General features: G+C 42.2%; 2 protein-coding genes across 49 annotated transcripts in view; both read left to right on the top strand.

Moving 5' to 3' along the window:
• Positions 1 to 18,102, top strand: part of ANAPC1 (anaphase promoting complex subunit 1) — an 84,832-nt gene extending 66,730 nt beyond the window's left edge. For 2 of the 3 annotated variants that reach the window (XM_072988878.2, XM_072988877.2), the window contains exons 40-48: positions 3,703 to 3,820; positions 4,868 to 4,945; positions 6,994 to 7,061; positions 12,144 to 12,282; positions 13,624 to 13,710; positions 14,416 to 14,511; positions 15,628 to 15,826; positions 16,727 to 16,861; positions 17,743 to 18,102. In XM_072988878.2, coding sequence (XP_072844979.2) covers positions 3,703 to 3,820; positions 4,868 to 4,945; positions 6,994 to 7,061; positions 12,144 to 12,282; positions 13,624 to 13,710; positions 14,416 to 14,511; positions 15,628 to 15,826; positions 16,727 to 16,861; positions 17,743 to 17,858 — 1,036 coding nt within the window. In that variant the 3' untranslated portion in view covers positions 17,859 to 18,102. The remainder of the gene's footprint in view (positions 1 to 3,702; positions 3,821 to 4,867; positions 4,946 to 6,993; positions 7,062 to 12,143; positions 12,283 to 13,623; positions 13,711 to 14,415; positions 14,512 to 15,627; positions 15,827 to 16,726; positions 16,862 to 17,742) is intronic. The other variant, XR_013540274.1, reaches the window with a different exon arrangement.
• A 3,399-nt stretch (positions 18,103 to 21,501) lies between these two features.
• Positions 21,502 to 24,525, top strand: part of LOC140704068 (uncharacterized) — a 342,640-nt gene continuing 339,616 nt past the window's right edge. For 43 of the 46 annotated variants that reach the window (XR_013540248.1, XR_013540245.1, XR_013540266.1 and 40 more), the window contains exon 1: positions 21,502 to 22,064. The gene's annotated coding sequence lies outside the window, so the exon portion shown is untranslated. The remainder of the gene's footprint in view (positions 22,065 to 24,525) is intronic. The other 3 variants (XR_012083179.2, XR_013540257.1, XR_013540252.1) reach the window with 2 other exon arrangements.

Genomic DNA, 24,525 nt, shown 5'->3' with positions numbered 1-24,525 from the left:
TGTTGATGTCCATTCCTAATGCCTTCAGATCTTGCTTGCAGATATCCTTGTATCGCAGCTGTGGTCTTCCTCTGGGGCGCTTTCCCTGCACTAATTTCTCCACACAGGAAATCTTTTGGAATCCGACCATCAGCCATTCTCACAACATTCTCACTAACTTCCTAATATATGTCAGTGTTAAGGCTTGACTTTACTATAGAAAGATAATTTTGTAGGGTGGGGAATCACCACAGAGAAAGCTAATTTCTTTGACACCACCAATCAGCTGTTTGCACATCTTTCCGGACTATTGTAATGTCCCGAAAGATTGATTGTAAGACATTCTTTGAGCTGCTTGATTTTTAGTTTTATAGGACCTTGTTTTGGAATATTAGAACCTTAATATAGTAGCCAAATGGCATCTTATGCAGATCCTTCAACACAGGTATAACATGTCTGCAATAATACACCCCCATCTGGAAAATACCATAGGACTCCCTTATCTGTGGGAGCAGTGTCCGGTGAGTCACTTATCCACTGTCTGAAAATATTAAAATATTAAAAGAAAAATCCTTTAAATATATATTTCTAACAATGAAGTTACCAGAACTGGCCACTAGAGGGTGTCAGAGACCATGTTATATAGCATTCACTGTTATAATAGCATTCGCTAAAATTCACGTTTTTCAGTATCCACGGAGGACTTGGAACTGATCACCCATCGATATGGGAGTCCTTTTGTAAAACCGCTGCATTCCTCACTAGCTGCAGGAGCTTCTCCTGTTTCACAGCTCCACACAGAATGCATCAAAGTAATCCAGCCTCAGAATAACCAGTGTAAAAGCCATTGTAAATTTGTAACCTTTTGTAGAAGCTTTGAACGGAACACCCGTGGTCCTCTTCCATGTCTAAAATAAGAGGCTGAATTTGGAAAACCTGAGCCAGGACAGTGGCAGGGAAGAAGTTATTCTACTCCACTGTCCCCATGCTAGAAAGCAATTATCCACTTCTTAGTAAGATTACAGTCGTGTCCCGCTTAACGATTGCCCTGCATTACGACAAATCCGCTTTACGGCAATGTTTTTGCGATTTCGCTTAGCAATGATCGGTTCCCTGCTTCGGGAACCTATTTTTTGCTTTACGACGATCAAAAACAGCTGATCGTTGGGTTTTCAAAATGGCCACCGGGTACTTAAAATGGCTCCCCGCTGTGCTTAGGGACGGATTCCTTGCTATACAGGCATCAAAAATGGCCGCTGTAATAATTATAATTATATAGATCAATTATACTTAGATAATACTTCAGAAATAATAGTTAATGATGGTATAACGGAAAAGATCTTTCTAGGCCGAGGTACTAGACAAGGCTGCCCACTTTCACCAATATTGTTTTGCATGATTATAGAATTATTAGCTAACGCAATAAGAAATGATAAATTAATTAAAGGAACAGGTAAAAATGAAATGATTAAAATTAATTTGTTTGCTGATGATTCCTTACTGACTATTAAAAATCCATTAGAGAGTATGGAAAACATTAAAAACCATTTAGAAAAATTTGGGGAAATAACAGGTTTAAGGATTAATTGGCAAAAATCACAAATGATGATGTTTAACTATAATATACAGGAGCAAGACATGTTTGTGAATAAATATAGCGTTAAAATGTGTAATCTTATCAAATATTTAGGTATAAACATAATTAGAACAACTCAAAAATTAAAAGAGAAAAATTTTAATAAATTAAAAAATGAAATTAAAGATAAATTGCAAGAGTACGCCAAATTGAAACTATCTTGGTTTGGGAGAATCGCTTTAATTAAGATGAAAATATTACCGAAGATCACTTTTTTATTTAGGATGCTCCCAATACGATTAGAAGAAGAGGATTTTAAATATTGGCAGGGATTAATTAATGGATTTTGTAATCAAGGCAAAAAATCTAGAATAAATAAAAGATATTGGTATAAGGCTCAAAAAAAAGGAGGTTTAGGTATGCCCAATGTTAAAAATTATTATATAGCAAATCAATTAAGAGTTATTGGAGATATTATATTCAATAAAGAAAAATTAATTTGGTGGGAGATGGAATCTTCAGAAATAAATGGAAATGCTGAAGGATACTTGTTTAATATACTAAAGAGAAGTTCAATAAATCAGATTAAAAACCCCTTTTTAAGAAACCTGTTAAATATTTGGAATAAATATAAAGAGAAGTTTTGTCCCTTAACTTCACCATTAAAACTAGTGACTGAGACAGAAAACTTTCCTACAAATTTAAAGGATTTAGTAGAATTATTTAAGAATAAAAGGGTTGCAAGATTGAAGGACTGGATGGGTAACATGAGATCGAAGGAGATGATTATGTCTAAACTGCAATCTAATAAACTATCATGGTATAATCTTATTCAGTTAGACACCTGGACAAAGGATTGGTTGAAAACTAATGGTAAATGTAGAGAACTTACTAAGTACGAACAATTTCTGTCATCACATGAAGATATGCAAGATACAACTTTGAAAGGAATAGTAAGTAAAATATATAATATAATTTTGGAACAAGAGGAAAAAGAATGGGGAATAGAAGGTTTAAAATTAATTTGGGAAAACGATTTAAAAACAGATATTAAAATAGAGGATTGGACAAAAATGTGGAGGATGAGAGTGTTAAGATTAATGTCAACAAGAATAAAGGAAAATTTTTTTAAAATCTGTCTAAGGTGGTATTTGACTCCTGTAAAATTGAATATAATAAATCCAACATACTCCAAAGCATGTTGGAAATGTGATGAGGAAATTGGTACGTATTTTCATATGTGGTGGGAATGTAAAGTGGTTAAGAAATTTTGGGAATTGATTTTTAAGGAAATGTGTGATATATTTGGTAAAGATATTGATTTTAATGCCAAAATTGCTTTATTGTCAATTTTTGATAATACAGATCTGGACCATCACTCGAAAGAATTAATCACTAATTTTATGACAGGTGCTAGAATATTAATAGCTAGATTTTGGAAAGACAAGAATTATATTAAAATTGAAGACTGGTATTGTGAAGTATGGGACATTGCATTAAATGATAAATTGACTATGGAACTTAAAATAAAAAGAGGGGAAATAAGATGTAACAATTTCTATGATATTTGGGGTAAATTTGTGGAATTTGTGTTAGTGAAAGGAAGGGGGAAAGCCTCTAAAGAATACTCAATACAATTTTGGAGAGGTAATCTGTAAGAAAAAAATTATTATAGTAAATAGAGTCCCGTGGGTATGGGGTGCACATTAGAATTTAGGTTATAATAAGCACTATTACTTGTATTTTTTTTGTATTTTTGTTATGTATGTGTTCTTTTGTGTATTTTTTTTGTATAAAATAAAATATTAAAAAAAAAAAAATGGCCGCTGTATGGAGGACCTTCGCTGGACGGTGAGTTTTTAGCCCATTGGAACGCATTGAACGAGTTTCAGTGCGTTTCGATGGGCTTTTTAATTTTGCTTTACGAAGTTTTCGCTTAACAGCGATTTTCCTGGAACGGATTATCATAGTTAAGCAAGGCACCACTGTATAGCAGAGTAGAGGGAGCACGTTATTAGCATTTCCTAGTCTGGCCTTTAAGGGTTGGGGAAAATGTTTATCTAAGCACGGCTTCTTCTGTGCATTTCAAAAGATAGGTGGGTATCTGTGGAAAGAGATGTTACATGAGCTGTTGTCCTTACCTGCAGGTACCATCTTCAGGCATTGCGCCATCTGTACGTCCTCGCAGCCGAACCCCGGCTCCTTGTCCCTGTGGATGTGGATACTGATACACCTTGCTATGCACTCCTTGAGGTTATGTACAAGGTAGTTGGATTTTGGAATGGCCAAAGGACTTACAGAAGGAAGGGAACAATGGAGGCTATGTTGTTCTTTGAAACGTAGGGAGAGGATAGCCCTGGGAAGCAATGCCCTGTTAAAACTTCTACTATAGTATTCCTTGGCCAGGTCACATTACCTGGTGTTGCCGGACAAGGAGAACTCCAAACTCTTGCCTTTGACTAGATGGCCAGTATAGAAATCGAATGAATGAATGAATGAATGAATGAATGAATGAATGAATGAATGAATGAATGAATGAATGAATAATGCAAAGAATGGCAAATCACTTTTGCAGCTTCAAGGAGAGTCATTAAATGTTCTTCAGACTTCTAAATTTCAGGACAGGATAGTTCTGTGCTGCTTTCAAAAGCTGGAATCATTTTGAACTTTTGTTGCAGGGGTAGATTATTACCTCTTCTTTTTTAAAAAAACTATTTTGGGCTTGAAATATTATATAGACTGAGAAACAGCCTTTGGATGGTTTAAGGGTTTCCGTGTCCATTTTTAGGCAACCATGCTGTTTTCAGAATGAGGAGCTCGTCGGGCATCCAGAAGTACTATTGGGGGGAAGCTTAAGTTCTCATGGAGGTGCTGGTAGATTATATGTGACAAATGGCCACCCCTTTGCTCGTTAATGGTGGATGTAATGTAACAGCAGCCCTAGTGGGCTGAACGTTGAAGAATTATCCTTGCCTGTTTCTTTCTAGCCTTCGATAATTCTGAACTAAATCAAATGGAATAAAACAGTTCCCATGTTGCGATCCTAACAATAAGGGCCAGGACTAGAAATCGGTGGGTGGGTGGGAGGGAGGGACACATGCCAGTCTTTCAAATCTAGCCCTCCTGGTGTGTTCTAAACTAAAACTCATCATCCCCAGCAGTAACCAAATGATGATGCTGGCTGGGGATGATAGTCCTTACACATCTGGCAGGTCTACACCATCAGAATCCATGTGCCGATCACGTGCTTTCCTCCCACTCCATATCAAAATAATAATTTTGGGATGAAGCATTTGTTTTTTCCTTTCCAAGGGAACTCAGTGGTATGAAGAAACCACCGAAGAACTGATGGCACCTACTCTTCTCCCGGAGCTTCACTTGTTGAAGCAGGTAAATAAACCAGTTTCTTAAATACTGAGCAGGGTTGTCTTTTCCCTCCTGCAACAGTCCATTGCATGAGTGGTTGGAGTCTTCCAGAGTTTGCCAAAGGGCTGTTTTGCTGCCCTGTTGCAGTGGAAGAAGCTCCATGGCTTTGAACACAGAAATCCCTGCTTATGGAGTAGTAAGCCTAGAGGTAGCCAGACATACCATCCACTCTCAACAAGGCCCCTGCCTTTATTTTTTGAAGTATTGATAAATGAACAAATAACTCAGTAAGTTTTCTAACCTTTCCTCTGCCCCAGCTGATATTCTATTCCTTTCCTTAGCCTCTCTGATGAGTGGGAACAAATTTGAATAAAGATAATTCTAACTGTATTTCTCTGGCATCAAGGGGGCAGCTTTGAAATGACTGATTGTTGATTAACTTTCAAGTGTTTGGACGTCAGCTATTTCAATCAATCAATCAATACTTTTATTGGCATTAAAACCAGTAACCGTACAATCAAGATTATACTTTCCACTACAAGAAGATAAATATGGTTAAGTTACGTCAAGGCTCCTTGAAGCTGTCAGCCTAGTTTATTACAATAGCAAGATATTCAGTTACACGCTCAGTCACATCAGGTGGTTTATCTGCTAACATCATTCGGATTAAGCTCTCAGGGGAGCCAGAGAACTTAAAAATATCAGAGCTAAGTGGTAATTGATGAAGCTCGCTAAATTTAGGGCGGTGAAGAAGAATATGTGAAATTGAGTCCAGTTCCGCTAAGCAGTGCTTACACTGGCGGTACTTAAAGGGGATCTTACGATATCTGCCAGAAAGAACAGCTGAGGGAAAAATATTAAATCTGGCCAGGATAAATGCCCAGCACCACAGTGGGTTAATGAGATTGGTGAAATAACTGGCACCAGTTACAAACAAATGGGGCAAACCATAAAAATGAGGAGAGCAAATTAAATTCAAGTCATCTGCCAGAGTCTGAAGTTCAGTATCCCAAATTCTTTGGTGGACAATATGGTAAAGTTGAGTTTCTCCACAATTAGTCAGAGAGTTCAGGTTAATACCTATGGAAGTGATTTTAGAGTTAATAAAAGAGTACCATGTGGAGATAAAGGGGCCACTTAATAAATCAGTCAAAAGGGACTGAGAAGATTTCTGAAAGTGTAAATGCAACTCGTTCTGACCTGAGACTATAGATGTGGTAGTGGGGGTCAGGTGGAAGAGAAACCCCATCGTTTCCAACTGTATCAGCGGCCCTGGGTGCTACCTTCAGCCTGTCTTGCTGCAGCTCATCGCTCACTGTCTGTATGTAGAAAATGTGGCAGGCTTGATACGGGGGTGGTGGAGGAGAGCAGTCACTGCTTTGATCGTTTCAGCTAGTTTGTTCCTCTTCTTCAGACAAATGCTGCTCCTGATTTTTGCCAACCTGCATTGTGGTGAAAGGAGCTGAAAATGAGAGAAATGCACCTTTTTTATATAGAACATCAATTCTAGCAATCCAGTACAATGGCGAAAGAATTGTTATAGGTCAGCCGAACACCAGGATTTATTTCTCCCCTGCCTCAGGGCATGTAGAAAAGCACTTCCGAAAATCCATAGGTGTGCGAATGGGATTTGGGAGTTGGTTTGGAAGTAATACCACCCATTGTTCTTGGGATCCCATCCAGCACCTATTGTAGCGATGGCTGCCAGCTGGGAAGACTTTAAAAGAAGATTGGTAAAATTCCTTCCTGATTGGTGACTATTAGTCATGATGGCCATATGCTCTGTATTCCACCTCTCAGGCTGGGGTAGATGGCGAAACAGAATGCATGTCAGGATCAGTTGCCAGTGAGCATGAATGGGAGGGTGTTGTTGTGTTTATGACCTGGTGATGTCAACATAGTATGTATGCTGTTCCTAATATTGCTGTTTGTTGTTGTTATTGCTACCCTGAGATGTTTGGTTAGCCATCTTAGGTAAGAGAACGCTGCACAAGATAAGAGTTGCAGTATAGCTCATCTTGTCTTCAGTATGTATCTGTTTATGTATAACCAAAACGTTTTTGTATTTCTAGATCAGAGTGAAAGGTCCTCGATACTGGGAACTCCTGATTGATTTAAGCAAAGGCCCACACCACTTAAAGTGAGTAATTAGGGTGAAGGCTTCACACAGGAACATAGTATTCTGGAACTGCTTTGTCGAGGCCACCTTAGTCCCCAACTACACCATCCTACAAACAAACAAATTCTTGTTTGTAGTCATTGTCTAACTACTGTTGTTAAGCAAGCAGAGACGGTTCGTTCAACTTTGAAACTAGCAACAACCTTTGTTAAATGGCGCTAGCAATTCTCTTCTGTACATACAGCCAGAGGTGGGATTCAGCAGGTTCTCACCTATTCTATAGAACCGCTTCCTAAATGTACTATTGGTTCTTAGAACTGTTTGCTGGCTTGAGATGAATGAAGGAGGAGGGGCCAGGTGACCAGCGACGAGCGGGGGAGAGGGGGGCACAATTAGCTGCCTCCCTTCCTGCACCACACTGAGCTGTCTGAGGTGGGGTGTGGCTGAGAGAGATAAATCCCCCTCCCTGGGGGAAAGGGGGGGAGGATGAGTCCTTGTCGTCACTGGAGAAAAGCCCATGGCCTCGAGGCAGAGGGGGGTGATTGACAAGGCATGAGGGCAGGACACAGAGGGAAAAAGTTTTGGGGTGAGACCGCTTCAGTCAAACACCCAACCGTCCTCGTTTTACTATGATTTTTTTCAAGTTAAAGGTACCACATAAGACTGTTCCTCTGCCTAGAAACAGTTTTTTTTTACATCTCAGAGAATATCCAATGCATGAACTGGTGACGGTCTCACTGATCCACGCAAGCAAGGTATGCAGCAGAAAAGCCACTCACACCACAAAGAGATCACACCCAAACCTCCAAGCCTCATTTAGAATAACAAAGAACTCTTCCTCCTGCCCCAAAACTGACAATTTCGGGAGAAAAATGGCACACAGATGGCCCACTCTGTTAGAAGGAGGAAGACAGCTATCAGTATTTTAACACTAGTAAGATTTACTATTCTTGAAGGCCATATATCCAGGACCAAGAAAGGAAAACACACAAACATATCAATAGATAAGGGGAATTGAAACTCTTCTCTCCAGACATTCAGGCGCATCTTGACCACAGGTCAACATGGGGGGTGGATGGGGGCTGGAGGGACTCTGAGGGGGAGGGACCATCATGAGAAGACAGAATTCCCCAGAAAAGACATACATGAGAGCATACTAATCAAGCATTTGTTGATATTGGTTGTTGTGGGTTTTTCGGGCTCTTTGGCCATGTTCTGAATGTTGTTCTTCCTGACGTTTCGCCAGTCTCTGTGGCCGGCATTTTCATAGGACTGGAGTGTTGAGATTGGCTTTCAAGCTTTCATTTCTGAGATTACTTTCAAGTAAATATGCTTCTATTTATTCATAGGATTTTTAAAAAATATGAGACATGTAATTTAGCATATGATGAAATATAGATATGTAGAATGGTACACAACCTTTCCAAGGTGCTATATTGACCAAAATGAGTACAGGCCATACCATTTCTGTGGGGAAAACAAATCCCGGGTGTAAAAGGAGAAAGGAAGGCCATCCCCCGAACATCATCAGGATTGATTCCATTCTTAGCAGGAGGGGAAAGGGGATGATCCAAGCGTGGCTGTTTGTGTGTATGTACGTGTGAATTGAAACAGGTGTATTCTCCTTGCTTAAATCATCTTGATCTCAAGGGGACTTCTCCTGCGTAAATACAGAGAGATCCAGGTTGTGCATAGATGAAATATCATTTATAGACCGGAAGATTACGGGGGGGGGGGAGAGAGTTTTTGGAGTGAGTCAAAGCAAATTTAACTTCCATATGATGATGCGGAGTTCTTTCCAGGGGAACACCCCAAGTTCTATTGAAGTTCTGTAAACCGCATGGCAGGCACAGGGCAGGATAAATAGTTATCTTCTTGACTTCCCCAGGAAAGCAGCTCCAACGGATCTTCTCCAACCCAAAGCAACACCCCCTGTTTGTTTCCTGAATTTAGCTGCAATTCTCACAGTAGCTGGCGGTGGGGAAATCCATATTTCTAACAACAACATACTGCTGCGAGTGATCCCTCCTGTCATAATAATAATATGAAGCATTTGGAGATGGGCTGGTCTGGAATTGACAGTTAAAACCCATAAACTTGACAAAATACCTGTCCCTGGTGGAAATGAAAATTGCTAGCACCTGTTTGTTGGCATGGTTCAATTCAGCTGTGGGCATTGTGGGACTCTCTTTGGGACCCAGGTTAGGAAGATTGTCATGTTGAGTATCTGCACGTTCAGATTTAACCCTGCATCCTGAGTGTATGCTGGAGGCTGAAGTAAACCAGAGCTGCCCTCTCCAGTGAATAGGAAACAGTTATTTGGATCCGTACTATCTGTGTGTTTGGTGGTGGGAAGGGAGATGAGCTTTTGTGCTCTTTATTACCTTTTTCCATCCTGACCCTGTGCCTTGCCTGCTCCTGCTTGACCGCTCCAGGTCGGAGTGCCCTGCTCTTCCCTATTATTATGCCATGCCTTTCATTCTCCATCCAACACTGCTTCTCTTTGTTGCTCTCAGAGGATAGTTTAATTGTGTGTGCCAGTTTCCATGAACTTACTCCACCACCAGCTTCCCATCCCTCGGCCGCCTTTTGTTTCTGAGACACTTTCACCGGACTGGTGTCTCCGTGTCCGTCTGTCTCACTCATGGGAAAAGTCATTTCCCCACTCCCTCTTTCGCTCCCTCTGGGGACAGTGCCACCTAATTCGACCAGTTCCTCTGGCTGGGCACCTAAGGCTGCTCTCCGCCCCTCTTTGCCACTCCCTGAGGTGTTTTGGTAGGGGGGGAGCTTCATCCTTGAATTACCCCTTTTATGGCATGCCGGGGGGGGGGGAAGAGAGATTGGCATGGAAGCAGGGAATAGTGGGGTGTGGGGGGGACAGGCATCCAAAACAGGGAGGGCAGCAGGGGGAGGAGCAGGGCACGTGGTGTGAGAGAAGGCTTGGCAGCCCCTTCCATGCTCAGGCACAGCTGCAAGTACCCGGTGCAAAACCTGCACTCTGGGCACTGTGTGTGTGTGTATGTGTGTGTGGGGGGGAGAGGGAGTTCTGACCTGCCCCCTCTGGACAGCTGGAGCTCAGTGACACCGAAGGTCGCTGTAGGTGCCACAGTCAAAAGCACCTACCCGCCACAGTGGGTACTGTATGGGATGTACCATGGTTGGATGGGATGTACAATGAGTCTGGTGTGCTGTGAGGACAACTCGCCAGCCATGCCACCTGTGCCATGGTGCCATGAAGGGAAAGAGGGAACTGAGAGGAGGAAGCGGCCGCTGAGGGTGAGTGGGGGAGGTGGAGCCAGCCAGGGATCTGAGGGAAGCCATCATCACAACCAGCGCCGCCACCAACACCAGTGCTCTCAAAGCAACTGGCGAGGAGAAGCGGTGGGCACGGGGTGGAGGGGAAAGATGGAGGAGGAGGAGACCTCAGAGGAGTCAGTAACTGAAGGACCGATTGAGGTGGTGGGGTTGAGGTGGAGTGGTGACAGATTGAAAAAAGACCATACCTTCCAAGCCAGAAGGAAGTGGGGGAGGGGGAGAAGAACTCCACAACAGGTGTGCAAAGGCAGCCGGCCTCCAGGTAACAACAAGCAAGGCTATCAGTCATTTCAGGAGCAGGAAAGGGGATGGAAGCAATTTTTACTGGTGAGCTATAGGGTGAAATAGGAGGTAAAGGGAAGGAGAGATGTGTCAGTTCTCTGTCAAACTTGGTCATAAGCACCCACTGTGAGGTGTGTGTTTGTGTGTGTGTGTGTGTTTGGCACATGCCCACGGTGAGGGTAACAGCAGCGGTATGCCCAAACAGATACACTTATCTAGATCTCTTAATCATGTGAGAAGTAGCTGTGATGATAGGCAGTAGGGAGACCACTGTGGAAGAAACCCTCATTGGATCCCACTGTCCTGGGCATATTTATTTATTTATTTATTTATTTATTTATTTATTTATTTATTTATTTATTTATTTATTTATTTATTTATTTATTTATTTATTTATTTATTTATTTATTTGTCAGTCATTAGGACATAGAACCTGTTGTTAATTTATTTGAATCCCACCACTGCATACAGCTTATTTGAATTACTACCGGTATATTTTGAAAACTAAAGCAGGCAAAAGAATCAGCTGTGGTCTGGTTGAACTGTAGGCTGTGTGGAATAAACATCCAAGTACAGTGGTACCTCGCTAAACGATGACCTCGCTAAACAATGAATCCGCATGACGATGACTTTTTGCAATCGCTATAGCGATTCGCAAAACAGTCATTCCAATGGGAGATTTTCGCTGGATGCCGATTAGGTCCGTGCTTTGCGAACCGTTTGTTCGCAAGATGACGATTTTTTCAGCTTCGCAAAATGTCTGCCCTGTGTTTTCCGGACACATGCTTCGCAGGGCAGCCATTTTTACAACTGATCGGCACTCACAAAATGGCTTCCCTATGGGCGATCTTCGCTGGGCGCCAAGGTATTTTCCCTATTTGAATGCATTAAACTGGGTTTCAATGCATTCCAATGGGGAAAGGGTTTTCGCATGACTACTATTTTGCTAAAAAGCGATTTTCCCGGGACAGATTATCGTCATGCGAGGAACAGCGATCAAAACTCTTTTGCAGTTCTGCGTCTAGAACAAAGAGTGGGAAACCTCAGACAGTATAGTGGCCAATTTTTTGCCCTCGTCATGCACTGCACCAAGTCCAGAAATGTGTGTGTCTGGCCATGGTTAAAATAAAAGTGTAAACAGGAAATGCGGAATGGGTATTTCTGGTTTGTGTTTTGATTTTGGGGTTGGAGGTGATGTGGGGCTTAAGGGGTGAAGATAAGCAAGTCTAGATCTGATCTGTGCTGGGATGGGAGACTGCTTTCCAGAAGAAAGGAAGGATATACACAGGCCAAGTAATAGATTCTACAGAAAAGAAGCAGTGCTTCACATAGGTATGCATAGGAGAGTACAGTACTGAGAGTGGAATTCTATATATTACCATACTTCATCGCAGTGCAACAAAGCATGGCTGCTGAAATATCAATCATCAAGTTGTACAAAGGACCATATATAATTTATAACATTAAAAAAAATGACCACGGTCATTTTTCTTCCTGTTTTCCCAGGTCAATTCTGTCAAAAGATGGTGTCCTGTATGTAAAATTGAGAGCTGGGCAGCTTTCCTACAAAGAGGACCCAATGGGCTGGAGAAGTTTGTTGGCGCAGACAGTAACTCACCGGAACACAGATGCCCACGCGTTCAAGGTAACCCTGGCGCTCCGTTAAGTAAAGAATCTTAAAGCAGCTGCTTGTTGCTTTCTAGTCATAATGCAAATGCTGGTAGTGGAAATAGTAGGTTTGGATATCATCTATGCATATTAGCAAGAATTTGTGACAAGACTTTCTAACAGAATGTTTAATTTCTTACTGAGTTTAGATCAGGGTTTTGGTAAAACGATTACTGTTGGAAAACTGATATGAGCTGCAAAGTGCTTCTCCACCCTCTAGCAAACACCTGAAGTTGGTTCATGGACTTCCGAACTCTCATTCAGATATTGAAGCAGATGTTTGAGGGACTCCTGAAACAGTTCAGGAAAATAGTGACCAAAAATTGCCAAACAAAGCTAAAAGTGAAGGACTGTATCTCCTTGTATGAGCCTTCTTAGTATTTAAGAGAATCAGAGGAGCCCCTTCTCTTGGTCCCATTGGCAGCCCAGGCATGGCTGATGGGGACACGGGAGAGGGCCTTCTCTGTGGCTGCTCCCAGGTTACGAAACGCTCTCCCTCGGGAGGTCAGAATGGCCCCTTCCCTTTTACCCTTCCACCAATAACTGAAGACTCATCTTTTTAGGCAGGTTTTAAACAATCATGATTGAGTCCCTGAGTGCCAGTTTTAAGTTAAGATAGTTTTTAATGTTTACCTGCTTTTAATTATTCAATTGTATTTTAATTAGGGTATAGTTTAATTGTTTTTTTAATATTTAACTTAATGTTTTTCATTCTGTTCTTTTTCATATTGTGAGCCGCTTTGGGTCCCTTTATTGGGAGAAAGGTGGCCTATAAATAAAACAAACAAACAGATAAATAAAATCAGTTTTATTGTTTTGGTGTTACAATTTAATTACATTTATTTGATATATTATCCCCCCCTTCCTCCAGCCAGCACAATATTTTTGAGTAGATAAGGGAAGAGTTTCATTGCTGTATTTTTACCTTTTGTGTCAGGCATTTGGTGAGCAATAAGAACTGCTGGATCATTTTTAGGACTGCAACTGCCTCTATTTGCTACTGCAGTTCTTATATTATGGTCTCCTATTGTTTTGCTCCAACTAATAGAGCTACGTAGTGCTCTATCAGTGACTTTATTGTGTTGTAATGTTTCAGTGCTATTGCATTTTTGTATTCCGGGCATGTAGTTTTAAAATTCAGTAATTAAAAGATTAACCTTTTTGCTAGATATCAGCTGTTTGTTTTGTCCCTGGCGTTTTTCAGAAAGGTCACACCTTTTTGTCAAGAACCTGGTCGGGTTTCACAAAGGGAAGGTTGTATGGATTCCAACAACAAAAAGGGAATGATTCCTAATTTAAAATGTCCATTTCTTTTTAGCCAGAAGCCATTTCTGCTTTCACATCTGATCCTGCACTGCTTTCATTCACTGACTACTTTTGCAAACCGGCTGCAAATATGGGGCAAGTACGTTGTTGGGGTAAAACCTAGCTGGAAAAATGGGGAGGGGGTTTGTATTTTTGTGGTGGTGCTGATGACACTTGAAACAGTGGTGTTTTTCGCTTTTTAAAATGGATTGATATTCTTCTAAATAGCAAAATAAGCATAACTGAAGCTAGGAATATTGAGAATTATTGAAAGAAATCAATATACAAGAGAAAATAACTTGTCATTTACTGGTACAGTACAGGGCACCTTATATTTATGTTCCAGCAAACTGATTGAATGGATGGATGCGTGATGGGCACATGAAGATATTTCATGAGCCCCGTTTTCAGAGTACCAAGCTGCTCAATAGCTGCAGATTGGGCATGCTGTAGAAATACTTGCTTCAGCTGTGAAAAAAGAAAAAAAAGGTTTTTCCTGGCTTATATTTTGGCTTCCTAGCCTTGAGCTATTCTATCACTGCTTATGTCTAAAAGTTTTAAGTTAGGACTCTCCTTGCTGTTCTAGTTTAGGCTGAAATAGAAGGGAAGTTTACATTGGAAGCAAGGCATTGGGAAGATCAGGAGTTACAGCATCCTGGTCTGATTTAATTGAAATTGATGTGTGGGTGACTAGATGTGTGTATGAGTTGACCGTATTTTTACACAAGGTTAACAAAGTTGAATAGTATAGACCATATGCAGTAGATGCCATTCATCATTTGGTAAGTTAACCTCTTTCTTTCAGAAACAGGAGGTGTTTGACCTGTTCTCCTCTATCCTGTATGAGTGTGTGACTCAGGAGAACCCTGAGATGCTGCCAGCTTACATAGCAATTGATCAGGTGAATGACATTATATATATATATTTCCCTCCCTGGACAACTGTGTTTGCGTATGGAGCTGCTTTTCCAGATGTGTTTTTCCATTAAAAAGCGCACCCACACTGTGATGCCTTTGAACTGCTGGAATAACTTTAATTATCTGGCTATGGTGCCTGAGGTTTGATTCCTCACTGTGCCTCCTTGAAAGGGGCTCAGTTAGAAATGTAACATTTCTGAAAATTTCCATTTTCCTCCGGAAAAAAATTAGGGAAGTTTTTTTTCCCCAGAAAAAGTGGAATTTTTCTGAAATTTTACTTTCCAGCTCTGCAGGTTTGAGTATGTATTGGGATGCTGAAAGACATCAATGTGTTTTAATCTATGTTTTGGAAGATTTGCTGCTTGGGGTGAGGTTAGGCAGTTTTATTTCCCTATATTCCTCCTGTAGTTCAGCAATATATTTCCTATTATTATCTTGATTTCCATATTTGTTTCTATCTTTCATCACGCCACTTCTCACTGTAAATTAATAACCTCCAGAAAGTCTTGCTGTTAACAGCCCTGGTCAGGTCTTGCTTGTTGTTGAAAGAACAACAACTTGTTCAGGAGGGTAAAGCTCTGTTAATGAGTCTAGATCCCCAGCAAGGTCACCCAAGGTTGGAACCTTGTAAAAGTAAGATGCACCCACCTTTTCAGATTTAACTGTCATAGCAGCACAAAAGAACTATAGTTCCAATGGTGATGAGGAGGAGAAATCCCGGGAGGGCAGCTTCTTGGCAGCAGTAGCAGAAGGTGATAGTGGTAGAGGACCTTTTCATAGACAGTGGCTGTGACACTCAAGATAACTCTTGTTAGTACTGCGCAGAAGGCAGCAACTGTAAAGCACTTCTGAATGCTCCACGTCTCGAAAACTCTACGATGAGTCTATATATACAGGGCTTTTATACAGAAATTATCTATAGGTATAGATACCTATAGAGTTGTTCCCCATTAGATGAGTGGGTCAATACATTTCTTAGATCCGCCTAGAGTCTGTGTGGAATGGAAGCTGTCTACACATCTGGAGATTGGGAAAGGCTATTATAGGAAAAATGTTCCTCTTTTCCCGAGTTCATTCTTATCTGTTTTCTTTTCTGCCAGGCTGTGAGAAGACTAGAAAAAATGGAAATGACTGAGACGTTTGACCTATGGCAAATAAAGCTGGTTCTAGAATTTTTTAATTCCAGAAGCCACCAGGAGAGAATGAGGAAAAATGCTCACCCTGGGATCTTCATGAACTCAGAATTTTTACCAGTGATGAAGTGTTCCATTGATAATACCTTGGATCGGTGGCTACAAGGTAAAACCAAGAGCTGTTTAGCACTAGACGTGTTCTGTTGTGTTGACACTAGACTTCTCTTGCCTGTGTGCACTCATTCCTTGAAATGACTTGGGTTTACGTACATCTTAATCATTCATAAATATTTCCAGTTTTTTGTGGAAAAGCAGAAAGCCCTAAAAACCAAGCAGCCATTCTGATTCCTAAACCATGCCCGTTCCAACTGTTTAATAATTTTGGAAGGGCTAAGAGACTGTTCAGCAGAATACTGGAGGGGAGTTCTTGACTAGATGGAGGCAAGTAGGCACACACACGACTACAGAACTTGCAAGCTTGCCTTTGGTTTCTCTCTTTCTCTTCTTGATTTTGCAGAGGAGAAAGAGGCAACAGGCCTGCAAGTGTGTGGCTGGACAAATGGATGTGCACTTTGGACTGTGAACCTGCTCATGGCTAGAATGCAAACTGTTGACAAGTTTCAACTAAAGCAATGCAAACCTTGACGTGAAATAGATTCCCCATCCCTGATCTAGCAATATTATTCACCCATTAAATGAAGATACCTTATCCTTTTAGAGCTACCTCATTTCAGCATGGCCACCCTTATGTTGCCAAAATGGCACCATCTACACTCAAAAAGAAGAGGTATCAACAGGTTTAGAAGAACTCCAAGCCTTGCAGAGATACTGCTCACAGAAACAGTTCAAAAATAAAGGAGAGGACAAAAAAAAGGCCTGCCCAATGAGAATTGATCACATTCATGGCCATGAAATGCTGGCTGACTATTGAGAGTGGAAGTAGGAATCCACTGTGTGTCTCGGTAACAGAGTATTCTGGAGGAGGTTATGGCTAGTTTGCAACATTTTGTTGCAGGTCCCAGTTGGGTTGTCTCCATGTGAACTTCATCTCTCTTGTGTATTGCAGCTGGAGGTGATGTCTGCTTGCACTCCTATTTAAGTGGTCATCCCACTGACGAATCTCAACTAAGTATGCTGGCCTGCTTCCTCGTCTATCATTCCGTCCCTACTCCAGGACAGTTGTTAGCTGGAGGCCTGGAAGGTAAAATTAAAAATCAATATTGTTTGGGGTTTCTTTTAAAGCCTGAAAGCAGTTAGAAATCTGATGGCTTCTAAATCCTGCCCTACTGAAACAGTTGCCCCATCTCCCCCTGATCATTTAGGAGCCGAACAGGTTGAATGGCACTAAATTCAGACCTTTTGTACATTTGGGTGATTGTTAGTCATCGACTGCTAGTTAGTTGCTTATCCAGCCCAATTCAAGGTGTTGGTTTTAACCTTTAAAGCCCCTGAACAGCTTGTGACCTAGTTATCGAAGGGATCTCCTGTCTTACTATGAGCCTGTTTGGACATTAAGATCTCCAGGAGTCCTCTTCAAAACAAGAGCTTCTGATGCCTACCCAACAAGCACATGGGAGAGGACCTCCTTTGTGACTCCCAGACTATAGAAGGCACTTGGTTCTGAGCTGTGATCCGCTTCTACTCCAGTTTTTAAAAGGGAGTAAGAACACATCTGTTTGACTGACATATGGCATTTAATCTGCACTGAAGTGATTTTTTTAAATGGTATCCTTTGTTGATTTTAATGGTTTTACTGTGGGGTTGATTTACATGATTTTATGACTTTTTAACTCCATGCGGTTTTCTCTGTTTCTATTCCTTCAAGTTTTTGAGGTGCCTGAGGGTTCTCTTTTTGGTGGAATGTTTAGAGTATAAATGGAAAATAATAATAAAAAAAACAAGATAAAGAGAATGATATCATGGCAACCTACAGATACAGTGGGATGGTTGGGCAGCTATATATATTATGAATTATACAGAAAAAACAGAAGTGTGCTAAACTGGAGAATTCCTGCTTCCATAGCATTTTGGTATCTGAATTCTGTTGAGACCTGTGACCATTTCCTCCTTTTATTCTTCTAGGGAAAACAAGCTTTTCTGAATTGCTGCTGAAATTCAAACCACTGAAAATGCCAGTCCGTGCATTACTAAGACTTGCTCCTCTGATGCTGGGAAATCCACAAGCCATGGTTTTGTGAAATTAATATAGTGATTTTGACCTAAGCAAGTGACCAAGTGCCAGTACAAAGACAGTATTTGAAAGAAGCATAAATGAAGTCAGTTTTGCTTCCAAGTTCACAGACTTGCGTCAAATGAATTTTCCATTCCTTTTTATGTTGTAAGAATCATAAAGAGAGGTATATATATTGTAGGATGGTCAACATACCTGTGCACACTGATACATTTACTTTTTTGTAAATAAAGGTTGTTTGCAAATAAAAAGCCAAGCTTTTGTGAATGATTTTCGATCATTTCTTTGTTGTTGTTTAGTCATTAAGTCATGTCCAACTCTTCATGACCCCATGGACCAGAGCACGCCAGGCCCTCCTGTCTTCCACTGCCTCTTGGAGTTGGGTCAAATTCATGTTAGTAGCGTTGATGACACTGTCCAACCATCTCGTCCTCTGTCGTCCCCTTCTCCTCTTGCCTTCACATTTTCCCAACATCAGGATCTTTTCCAGGGAGTCTTCTCTTCTCATGAGATGGCCAAAGTATTGGAGCCTCAGCTTCAGGATCTGACCTTCCAGTGAGCACTCGGTTGATTTCATTCAGAATGGATAGGCTTGATCTCCTCCAGCACCACAATTCAAAAGCATCAACAACAACATTCTTGCCACCTCATCTTGATGTCTTCTGCTTCTGTGAAGTCCCTACCATGTTTGTCCTTTATCATGTCCAGCTTTGCACAAAATGTTCATTTAATAGCTCCCATTTTCTTGAACAGATCTATGGCCCTCTTGTCTCTCCTTGTTATTCTTTGAAAGCCTGCATTCAATTTTCTGTAACTTTCCCTATCTCCCTTGCATTTTGTTTCCCTTCTCCTCTCTGCTAATTTTAAGGCCTCGTTGGACAGCCACTTTGCTTTCTTGCATGTCCTTTTCTTTGGGATGGTTTTTGTTGCTGCCTCCTGTTCAATGTTACGAGCCTCCATCCATAGTTCTTCAGGCACTCTGTCTACTAAATCTACCGTATTTTTCTTTCCATAAGACGCACCTCTCCATAAGACACACCAAATTTTTAGGAGAAGAAAACAGGAAAAAATAATGTTTTCTTCTCCTAAAAATTGGTGAGCCTTATGAAGAGGTCCATCTTATGGAACACAGCCTAGGACCCTTTGGAGGCTCACCCTGCCCCCCCCCGGGGTCAGAGGGGGCGAAATTGCCAACTTCTGGGACTCTTGAGGCTTGGAAAGCTTCAGAAGGGTCCCAGAAGCTGGCGATTTCACCCCCTCTGGCTCAGCGGGGGGGCAGGGTGAGCCTCCAAAGGGTCCTAGAGTGTGTTCCAGGACCCTTTAGAGACTCACCCTGCACCCCCCAGGGGTCAGAGGGGGCGAAATCGCCAGCTTCTGGGACTCTTCTGAAGCTTCCCAAGCCTCAAAAGACTCCCAGAAGCTGGTGATTTCACCCGCTCTGGCCCCGTGCGGAGGTGGGGGGAGCGTCGCAAGGGTCCTGGTAGGCTCACTCGGACCCTTGCGATGCTCTCCCCACCCTCCCACGGGGCCAGCGGGGACGAAATCGCCAGCTTCTGGGAGTCTTCTGAAGCTTCCCAAGCCTCAAAAGACTCCCAGCTGGCGATTTCGCCCACACTGGCCCTGTGGGGGGTGGTGGTGGAGGGAACGTCGCAAGGTTCTGAGTGAGACTTCTAGGACCCTTGCGACGCTCCCCCCACCTGGAAGCTGGCGATTTCACCCACGCTGGCCCCGTGGGGGGGTGGAGGGAGTGTCCCAAGGGTCCTGGAAGGCTCACCCGGACCCTTGCGACGCTTCCCCCCACAGGGCCAGCGGGGACAAAATCGCTGCCTTTGCTCCATAAGATGCACAGACTTCCCCCACACACACATTTTTTTGGGGGTGGACTGCGTGTTATGGAGCAAAAAATACGGTAGTTCCTTAAATCTAATTGATGCCCTTCAAATGTTGGTAGATTGCAGTGCCCCTCAGCCGTAGACAGCAAAGCCCATGGGAAGGAATCATGGAAGTTGTAGTCCCATCTGCAGAGCCATATATTCGCCCTCTCTGGACTATGCTCTGCTCCTGGGCTTTGGCAGTTCGTAAGTAAACTCACCATACATCCTAGATGAGATAGGAGTCCAGGAATCTGTGCTTGTACACAAGTAGGAAGAGTGGCCATGCTTCTGGGATTTGTAGTCTAAAGAAGAAACTCTTCCAACTTCTGCTTGTACAACACAAGCAGCAAAAGACACAAATTACATATTAAGGAAGAATTTTACAGTAATTGGATTACATTAACAATGTTCTGACTAGGTGCTATAAATGTTAGAATTTAAAGTAGAGACAAATAGAAGCTCATCAAGCCAATGGACACCATAAGCGTATGAATATCATCTCAGAAGTACATGCCAGTGTGCAGAACTGGAACCTTAGTAAGCAAACAAAACTGGCCTTTTCTTTTCCTGAAACTGTCATTTTTCAATTTCCTGCTAGGAATGTTGACTATTCCTCAAATAAATTTGCATTCCCATGGAGGCAAGTATGATTTTCTGCTTGAGTTATTCACTGACAACATCTGATGGCGGGAAGGGAAGAGTAGTGAGGAAACCCTAGTCTTTTTTAAATCCGAACTAAGGAAGCCAGCTGTTCTTCCAGCTCTTCAGAGAAACTGAATAGGATCAAATATTGGCGGTTTCAGAGTTTAACATGAGACACCAGGACCTGATGGAAAAGAATAAAGCTAGGAAAAACTGAAAGCAGTAGAAAAACAAGAAGACAGAGAAATTGGTTTATTCCATAAATGAGGCCATGGGCCTTTAGTTTGGAAATGCTACACACGGCTGTAGAGGACAGAACATTTTGGAGGTCATTCATTCATGGGGTTGCTTCAGGGTGGACAAGATTTGATGGTGAGTAACAACAATTTGGGGATTGGAGCGAATCATAAACTCATATCCCCTCAACTTCAAAAACTAAATACCACCCACCCACCCAAACTACACTGTACGAGATGTTATTGCAAAGCAACATTCTAATCCTACTTCAGGGCCCGTTCATTTTCATGTGTATGTGAATGTGGAACCTCCTGGTTTGAGGAGAGCAAAAGGATCTTGATTTTTGCTGCCTTTCCTTTCTTCACAACTACCGAGCCCATCCCTCATCACAAGCCTCAAAGGTAAAAATTCAATATTCCCTATATTTATTTATTTATTTATTTATTTATTTATTTATTTATTTATTTCCTGAGTAGACTATGTCTAGATGGGCATCATATAAATGCAATAAATAAATAAATAAATAAATAAATATTCCCCTTGAGTTCTTAACTGAATCCTCAGTCTTGAGCCACCCCCACCCACAGTCCTTCTCTTTCATTTCTCTCCCTCCTCCCTCAGGCCTGGTGTCAGTTTTCTGTCTGCTGGAGAAATATTTACAATGCCCTAAACCAAACCAATCACGGCATGTGAGATCCCTAAACACCCAAGACTCTCACAGCTGATAAATATTTAGTATTTTCTACTTGTGAAATTGGTAGGTCATTCATTCGGTCTCCCGGTGTCTGACGACGTGGGCGTGTCCACGAAAGCTCACATTAAAATATAATCGTTACCCTTTAAGCTGCCACATGTTTTGGTTCTTTGTTTTGTTTTGTTTCTTTGGATTTTGCCTCAGATGCTTGCACAGACGGGAGACGACCCGGGGCTTGTCATTCGGGCTCTCTGCGTCGAGAGAGGTTTCCTGTTTCCTTTTCTCTCTCTCTCTTTCTTCTTTTTTTGGCAAGCTGACTCCAAATTTGAAATGAGCCGGTAACGTGACCCGGACCAATGATGTGGGTCGAGAAGGCTGAGTTTCATTTCTGGCGCCCGTTACAAACTCGCTTTTGGCACTGCCCGCCTCGGCACACGTGGAGAAGGGCGCCGCGGGCGCTCCTGGTCTCCTTTTTTGAGGGGGAAAAATGAGATCAATGGTTAAAGCTAGGAAGGAAGCGGCCGGCCAGTCCGCTAAATCCGGACTAGGATGATCTGCTGGGGGGACGGCCACAGATCAGCGATCCCCTCAGTCGGAAGCAGTCTTGGCAAGGCGCCAGCCCTCATCGCTTCTCCAAAAAAAGCCGCTTTGGGTGGGGACCCCGGCTGACGGCGTGAGATACCCTCTCCCCCCCCCCCCGAGGGTTGATCCCAGCCAGTTGATCCCAGATCTCCGGCTCGTCTCAGCGTCAGAGACGTGGAGCTTCGTAAGTCCCCCCCCCCCCCGCTTTGATGCAAAACGCCACGAGGCATGTGTTGGTGTAAATGTGATTTAAGCTTCTTCAGCTTTGCTGTGAAACTGCCCTGTGCTTCCCCGCTGAGCTTTGGGGTGGGGTGGTGGTGGTGGGGAAAATAAGCCTCGCCGGGAAGCGCCCAGCGCCTGATCGGAAATCCCTTTCACCCCCCCCCCCTCCCGTCCTTGACGGATGGAGGATGGCGTGCTTGCCTTCTGCCCCCTCACCCCCTGCTTTCAGATGCTCAAGGCAGTTTAATTTTCTAAAAGGAACGTAATTTGTTCAGTAAATGTGGTCTGAAGTGTGAACGGGAGTGAGAGGACTCCCAGTGTTGATGAGGACTAGCAGCTTCGTAACACTGTGTTGGCAAACGTTCCTGTAATGTTAGCACCTAGGAAACGAAATCTAGGGAACAGATTTTGCATATTGCTGTCTGACAAATGAAGAAAAACCCAAATAGCCACATTTCAGACGACAGAATTATGTTTTTATATGAGCTTTTTTCTTGTCTATTTTGACTTCCTGGCTTCAGGAGTGAAGCTGTTACCTCTGTTGCAACTACTGTATGTTTTTATATATATATAAATATATACAGGTTCCCCACATAATGCACTCCACAGCTCAGTTGAAGAGCAGAAATATACTGTACACAATGTCCCCTAAATGATTGAGATTTCTACTTCTTGCTACTTCTGTCTTCCCTCACACGGAATATAAGTCCTGGGAGTTCAACAGGAGGAGGAAGGAGAGGCAGGATAAATCCTTACCAGGAATTAGGGAGCCTCGGTGTTGCCTGACCCTAAGATGGAAAGTGGTCCATTTGCCTCAACGGATCAACCTCTGCTCATGGGTATGTTTTATGTGGACACTGCCCATTTGGAAGGAAACGTGTATTATGAGTTCAGACATTGACACCAAGTGTTCCAAATATTTTATTTGCCATTTCTCTAGATTTGATCTTCTTTAGAAAGGCCAGGGCTGTGTCTTGCTTTCCTGCCTTGGGTTTCTAGCCGTTTTCTGTATTGGAGTATAAAAGGCGATTTATCCACGTTTCTCCCTCTTTGATATTTATTCGCTGCTTTATTCCAAGGAACTTGATTCAAGGTGCCATATAGTGGATTGATCTGAAATCCTCCAGGCAGGGGTACGGCTTGCCAAGAGAAGCAAGTTTCAAACCAGGTGCATCCAGTTCAAGGATAGTCTAACAAGCTGCAATATAGTGGCGGTTGTGATTTAGCCTCTCCCCATGCTATTGGCAATGGAAATACACTAACCTTTGTAAGACCTGAGCCGGCTGTAAAACGTAAGGCAAAACAGAGAATTATTGGGTTTTGTGCAAAACAAGCATTGGAAAACCTGGGTTTTTACGAACAAGAGCAAAACTTTTTTGAAACTTTTTTTTCTTTTGCTCAGCTTTTCTGTAGTAGACTTTGGAAATAATATTTGAGCTGAATATAGATGCACGTAGGGTCTTCCTCAAACCTTTATTTCTGCAGAAATGAAGAACAGAAAAGGGAGAAAGCAAACCAAGCTGTTAAGTGAGTGAAGAAAAAAAGATAACATTTTCTCCTTAAATATGGCAGCTTGTAATATTCCCATATTTCTTCAGCTTTCAATAACTTTGGGACTATTATCTAAGCTGTAAATTGGAAACTTGCGGCTCTTTATTAGCCAGTTGAAAAGCATGATGGAAACTGTAGTTCAGGGGTATGATGGGAACTGTAGTGTGTAGAAGGCTACATGTGTCCCATTTATTTATTTATTTATTTATTTATTTATTTATTTATTTATTTAAAATGAATGGGAAATACCTCATTCAGAAGGCTTGTCTGAGTGTCTGTCAATTAGAGAACATGATAATGGGCTAGGTGGAGCAATAATCCAAATCAATACAGTAGGACTCCGATATCTGCAGGATCAATATCCATTGATTCACTTATCTGCTGCATTGAAGTAATAGATAACCGCCCTTCCTCCAAAATACATATACACAGAGGGAGCCAGAGGACATGCAGAGTGTAGTGTTCAATATTTCCGCATCCGTGGAGAAGGGGGACTTGGAACTTTCTTACTGTATAAGGCAAGTTAATGTTTTTTTAAAAAAATTTATTAGTATGTTTGCATCGTGCCCTTTCTCATAGACCAGATTCTGCCCCACACCTGTACCTTGATCTCCATGAAACTGGCCAATGATCTGTGGAATTGCACAAACATTTGAAACGATGTCTTCCCATAAATAATTTCTCTTCAGCCCCTGTGCCAGCTGATTCTCCATTTTAAACTTGAACCAGGAGACAGTCGGATGGGGGAAAGCTCCCATTTTGAACCTCTTACGGCACAGCCTGGTGTGAGCCATTTGCCGTGATCACATACCATACAGCAGGGATATTGGCAAGTCTTTGGGTTTAAGTACCGAGTCCAGGTCCAAATCCTC

This window comes from Pogona vitticeps, chromosome 1 (genome assembly GCF_051106095.1).
Source record: "Pogona vitticeps strain Pit_001003342236 chromosome 1, PviZW2.1, whole genome shotgun sequence".
In the NCBI taxonomy this organism is placed as follows: Eukaryota; Metazoa; Chordata; class Lepidosauria; order Squamata; family Agamidae; genus Pogona; species Pogona vitticeps.
This window is presented reverse-complemented; position numbering and strand designations above follow the sequence as displayed.